Below are 6204 nucleotides of genomic sequence, written 5' to 3' on the forward strand. Positions count from 1 at the left end.
GTAGCATCTCCGCTCTGCATGCATCTGGGAACTTACATAGGCTCTCCACTCGCCGGAGGTCTGCCACGAAGTCTGGAACGCTTTGCCCTTCTCGCCGCCGGTGCGTGTAAAACCGGTGTCACGCCATGTGCATGCTGCTCGCCGGTTTAAGGTGTTCCCCGCTCAACTTACCGAGCTCTTCAAAAGTCTTGTCCACCGGCTTCTCTGGTGCTAGAAGGTCCTTCATCAGTGAGTACGTTCTGGATCCACAAACCGTCAGGAGATGAGCCCTGCGTTTGTCGGCCGAATCCTGTCCCAACCATTCCTTAGTGACACAACTTTGCTGTAGTCTCTCAATAAAGTCATCCCAATCATCACCAACACAGTACCTCTCTTCTGTGCTGCTAGTGGCCATGCTCGCGTGGTTGAAATCCCAGTTTCTCGTCGCCAATAATAATTCCTTACTATACAGTATAAATGCACACGAGGCCCATACTTGAGAGACGGTCACTCAGTGACTAGTTACCTTATTACCAAGACCTCAAGAGCTAGACGTTGGGTGGAGCTTCCCCTTTTATACCGGAAAGTCCACGTTAGGAGTGTCTCCCACAAGTTCGCCCCGTGGTCAGTGTTCTCAAGGTGTACAGCTTAGGTCAGCTTATACATGGGTTACAATGACAGTTGAATACATGACAGTTCCATTCGCAACTCCTCAGATAATGGAGCAGTCCCTGCCCACATTCCTTTTATTTTGTAAAAAGGACATTTTATGTTTTAGATCCTTTGTCCGTTGTGCCACCTTAAATGTGTTCCTGTGTAGATGCCACTGGGGCAAACCACGTCACTGTGAGGCATCAATGACAAAAGCCTTGTTCGACGATTGTATTAATGGTGCTCTTCAAAATGAGCCCTTGTGGGGCTGATTTCTGTCAGGTGACACCGGGCCATTCACTGCCACTCCTATTGGTCCAATGTACATCGGCCCGCTTGGCAATAAATCCATCGGTTCTGTCATTGGGTAGAAATTGTGGAGATTGGGGCCAGTTAATTGGCTCAATGTTGCTGCTTCTGGTATCATTGGTGTCAGGCGACTGCAGCTTGTGTGTATAAAAGGTGCTGGTTGAGGGCTGCAGCGATAGTTGAGTGGTTTGGGATCATGGGGGATTGTGTAGTGAGGCCACTGGTCCCAGTGCTGCTATTAGTTGGGGCTGTTTGTCCCTCTGATATTTGGCGACAGTTTGGAGGCCAGAGGTTTCCATGGAGAAGAGTCAAGGCCACCCCTGGGCCTCAGAGAGTTCCTCCTCCTGGGCCTCCCTTTGGTTCCCGTCTCCATGTGCCTGAGGGGCGCAGTGTGTCCCCACTGCACACTGTGATGGTGCAGTGTGGGGAGCACAACCTGCTGGTCAGGGTACACATGGATTTATTTGGGACCAGGCACCTGGTTAAAGCTGCTGACCTGACCCTGGGGACAGTAGGTTGTCGGGCAACTGGGATCGACTCTCCGAACCGCACCGTCCTCTTTGACTATGGGCTCCATGAGTGTGGCAGCACAGTGAAGGTAATGTGATTCCTCAACTCTTGCTCTAAGCTTGGTGTGTGGATCAGTCCCCACTCTTCACTCCAATTCTTGGTGAGGGTGCATTGATGAGGGGACTCCTGTCTCCTGCTTTTAAACCTTAAACTTGCTCTGGAATTCTGCATTGTGCTTTGCTTTAACTGGTCTTCCCTAGTGTCCAACCTTGTGATCTTGCCCCTATTGGCCTTGAGCATTCACTTGGGTTTGTTCAAACTTTTTTTTCTTTGGTATAATCTTGTGGATTGTCAGGTCAACAGGGATTCAGTTTGAGCTAATAAGTTGACTCTTTGATGAATACTCGGAATATGAATTGTGATGGTGCACCAAAGTGCAACTCCACACTTCCCCTGTAATTTAGAATGTGTGAAATAAATGTGGCTTCAAATTTGTCTTCAGTGCTCCAAATGAATGGAACTTGTGTCTTTAACTATTCAGTGAAGATGTTCCCTTGAGTCAGTTTTCTATTGAATGAGTTTTGGTCTTGTGCTTGCAATCTCCTGCATTAACTGCTGAGGAGCAGCCCATACAGTCACTTGAAACTGCTCCGCCATTCAATATGATCTAGGCTGCTCTTCCCTTCCATATCCCTCAGTGCTAAAGAGTTTATTGAGCACTCTATATTCAAAAAAAAGTCAATTAGCATCCACAGCCCTCTTGGGTAGAGAATTTCTAAGGTTCACAACTCCGTGAAGAAATTACTCTTCCCCCTCAGTGATAAATGGTGGATCCCACCTCCTGAGACTGACCAAGTTCTAGACACAACCAGGGGAAAGAAACTCTCAACATTGACCCTGTAAGGAACTTGATATTGAGGTTGCTTCATTTGTAACTCCCAAATCTAAAGTTGTTCATTGCATAAAACTGCTGTTTGCCATTTCTGACCCTGGTGTTTTTCAGATGGCTGGAGATTTCCTGGTCTACACCACCCAACTGAACCACAGATCCAAGGCTCACGGATCTGACATTGTGCGAACTGATGGAGCTGTCATTCCCATTGAGTGCCGCTATTATAGGTAACCATTGACTGAATGAAAACTCGATCTAATGCATGTTCTCTGACGTTGTCCTAAAATGGCTCCCTTGTCTTTCCAGCAGGGGCAATGTGAGCAGTAACCCGATCAAGCCCACCTGGATCCCGTTCAGCTCCACCAAGTCTGGAGAAGGGCTTCTGTCATTCTCTCTGTGCCTAATGGCTGGTATGTGCTGGGTGGATGGGGAGTGATTTCCTGTCACCCACTGGGAGTTGCAGCCACTGTCTCCAACCCTTGTCCTCTTGTCCTTCAGATGACTGGCTTACAGAGCGCACCTCGACTGTCTACTACCTGGGTGACCTCATTCACATTAAGGCCTCTGTTTCAATGACCAACCACATGCCCCTGAAGCTCTACATTGACCGCTGTGTCGCTACGTTGAGCCCAGACAAGGACTCCACCCCAAGTTACAGCATCATTGACTACAATGGGTAAGGAGCTCTCTTCTTTCTCCAGCTGGTCCCGTCTCAATGGCTTCACTTGATTTACTCCATGGCCCGTGTTTTAATCTTTCTTCAGTTGCCTCCTGGACAGCAAAGCTGAGGACTCCTTCGTGTTGCCAAGAGACGAGCGTGAGTTGGACAAGCTTCGCTTTGACCTGGATGCCTTCCGCTTCTTTGGCGATGACCATTCCTTGGTAAGAGGGAGCTGCCCATTGTGTTCTCCATGTTGGGAGGGAGTCACTGAATAACGGCTGGTGTTGAATGTGTCCCTCAGATTTTCCTCAGCTGTCACCTGAAGGTTGCTGCAGTGGATCGGAGAGATTCCATGAGCAAAGCTTGTACTTTCCAGAAGCTGCAGAATGTGTAAGTTCCCCCTCTCTCCCTCAGGGATGTGTTGTGTGGAGAAGTGATGTCCAACCTGATTGTTACACTGATTGTCTTGTTTAGCTGGGCCCCATTGGAAGGATCGAACAATGACGTTTGCGCCTGTTGTGATTTGGGCGACTGCGGTGCCACGAGGGAGTTGGGCTTTCCATCCAGAGGCAGGAGGGACCTTGTAACTGAAGCTGGTAGGACATTGATCCTCCTAGATGTTGGAGGTCCCCCTTTACCCTCTCTAACTGGAATGTTTGATATTGCAGGGAGTGATGCTGAATTGAAGTGGGAGGGTGAGGCCTCACTTGGACCCCTGGTCATTGTGGACACTGATGTGACCGACCTGGCAACTGAGTCCCTTACTGAGGTTGGGCAACGGATGCAGGAGAGATCTCCAGGGGGTGAGTGGGCCCACTGCTAGTTTCCATTTTCCCCCTCAGTATTTCCTTCAGTAACCATTGGTTTCTCATTGCTCTTTAGGTGTGGAGTCTGAAGTGGTCCTGATGGTGGCCCTGACTGTGACCGCTGTCTCTCTGATCTCTGCTGCTTTGATGGCCTTGTTCCTGTACAAGAAGCACAAGCAAACACACTTCAACTAGTTATCAAATGATCAATAAAAGTTATTGTGTATCTTGTGCCTGGTTGTTTTTTCTCACTGTCTCCAACGCATCCAAGTGTAGAATATGGAGCTAGTTAGCGCTTCAGCAATCCTCCATCAGTTCCCTGTATTGGTGTAACTGGTGCAGGTAACTAATGGCTGGTAGAAGCTTATCCAGGGATATGGTAACTGCCCAGCCTTCAGTGTAGATCCATGAGCTCGGTGAGTGGAACTGGCCTGAGCTACAGGCATCTAATCCCATGCTGTATCTGCCCTGGGACTGTTTGATGGGATAGCATAGAATCATAAATTTACAGCATGGAAGGAGGCCATGAATTTTGGCCCATCGTGTTCGTCCTGACTAAGAGCTATCCTGCCTAATTGCACTCTCCAACGCTTGGTCTGCAGCCCTGTAGGTTACAGTACTTGATGTGCACATCCAAGTATCTCGTAAATGTAATGAGGTTTTCTGCCTCTACCACCTTTCCAGGCAGTAAGTTCCAGACCCCCAGCACCCTCTCGGTGAAGACATTTCCCTTACATATCTCCTCTTAAACACCTCTCCTCCCCCCTAATTACTTTAAATCTATGCCCCCCCCCCCTGGGTATTAACCACTCTGCTCAGGGAAATAGGTCCTTTCTATCCAGGCCCCTCCCAATTTTATACACCTCAGCCTCCTCTGTTCCAAAGAAAACAGACCCAGCATCTACAATCGTTCCTCATGGCCAAAATTCTACAGTCCAGGCAATATTCTTGTAAATCTCATCTGCACCCTTTCCAGTGCACTCATCTTTCCTATAATGTGGTGACCAGAACTGCACACAGTACTCTCGCTGTGGCCTAACCAGTGTTTTATACAGTTCAAGCAGAGCCTCCTTAACCTTGTATTCATTCCTTGACCTAAAAAAGCAAGAGTTACACCTTCTCTACCTGATCTGTTGACCTGCACTCTATGGTCCCTTTGTTCCTCTACACTTTTCAGTGTCAGTTAATGTGTATTCTCTTGCCTCAGACCTCTCCAAATGCATTCCCTCACTTATCTAGATCGAATTCCATTTGCCACTGTTCTGCCCATCTGACCAGTACATAGATATCTTCCTGCAATCTGCAGCTTGCTTCTTCATTATCAACCACAGTCTATTTGTGTCATCTGCAAACTTCTTAATCATATCCCCAACATTTAAGTCCGAAACATTAATGTGTTGCACAAAAAGCAGGGGACCCAGCACTGAACCCTGCAGAACCCCACTGGATACAATCTTCCAGTCACAAACACCGATTGACCATTACTCTTTGCTTCCTGCCTCTGAGCCAATTTTGAATCCAACTTGCCACTCTGCTCTGGATCCCCATGGGGTTTTACTTTCGTGACCAGTCTGCCATGTGGGACCTTAGCAAGTGCTTTGCTAAAATCCATATATACTACTTCATATGCACTGCTGGTTAACTCCTCCAAAATTTCAATCTGGTTAGTCAGACACAACCTTCCCTTGACAAATCCATGCTGGCTGTCCATGACTTTACAAATGAAGTTTTATCCTGTCCCTCAGGATTATTTCCAATAATTTTCCCACTACCGAAGTTAGGCTGACTGGCCTTTAATTACTCGGTCTGTCCCTTTCTCCCTTTTTAAACAAAGGTACAACATTAGCAGTCCTCTGGCACTGCACCTGTAGCCAGGGAGGATTGGAAACTGATGGTCAGAGCCTCTGCTATTTCCTCTTTTGCTTCTCTTAACGGCTTGGGATACTTTGCATCTGGGCCTGGAGATTTATCCACTTTGAAAATTGCTAAGCCCCTTAATACTTCCCCTCTCCCTATATTTATCTTGAGCTTTATTCTGTTTCTGACCTGTGCTGTCCCTGCCCTGGGAATGTTTGATGGGAGTGGAGAGAGAGCTTTACTCTGTATCACACCCGTGCTGTACCTGCCTGGGGAGTGACTCTCTTTTTGACACTCTGGGTCCAATTGGAACTTGAATAATTCTGCAACATCGCTCAGCTCAGTGAGCATAACATTCATATCAAGAGGGTACATGAAAATCTCACTCCGTGAAAGCTCCTATATTAATGAAATCTCTAATATGTGAAGAAAGGAAGACTTGGATTTATATAGCGCCTTTCATGATCACCGGATGTCTCAAAAGGCATTACAGGCAATGTCGTACTTTTGGAGTGTGGTCACTTTTGTAACGTGGGGAA

The 6204-nt window shown here is 47.5% G+C and overlaps 1 protein-coding gene across 1 annotated transcript; it reads left to right on the top strand.

Annotated features, from left to right (window-relative positions):
- Positions 1-1393: 1393 nt before the first annotated feature.
- Positions 1394-4003, top strand: LOC139276844 (zona pellucida sperm-binding protein 3-like). The gene is made up of 8 exons (XM_070894842.1): positions 1394-1537; positions 2453-2568; positions 2648-2751; positions 2840-3017; positions 3106-3223; positions 3304-3392; positions 3477-3598; positions 3885-4003. The coding sequence occupies exons 1-8, from the start codon at positions 1394-1396 to the stop codon at positions 4001-4003; spliced, it is 990 nt and encodes a 329-aa protein (XP_070750943.1).
- The last annotated feature ends 2201 nt before the right edge of the window (positions 4004-6204 follow it).

This window comes from Pristiophorus japonicus, chromosome 12 (assembly GCF_044704955.1).
Source record: "Pristiophorus japonicus isolate sPriJap1 chromosome 12, sPriJap1.hap1, whole genome shotgun sequence".
Lineage (NCBI taxonomy): Eukaryota > Metazoa > Chordata > Chondrichthyes > Pristiophoridae > Pristiophorus > Pristiophorus japonicus.

Excerpts from the sequence above, each read along its gene's own strand:
- LOC139276844 (XM_070894842.1), top strand. The coding sequence starts at position 1,394 with ATGGATTTATTTGGGACCAGGCACCTGGTTAAAGCTGCTGACCTGACC. Across the intron at positions 2,752-2,839 it reads CTCTCTGTGCCTAATGGCTG|ATGACTGGCTTACAGAGCGC; the intron begins GTATGTGCTGGG and ends CTTGTCCTTCAG. Across the intron at positions 3,393-3,476 it reads TTCCAGAAGCTGCAGAATGT|CTGGGCCCCATTGGAAGGAT; the intron begins GTAAGTTCCCCC and ends TGTCTTGTTTAG.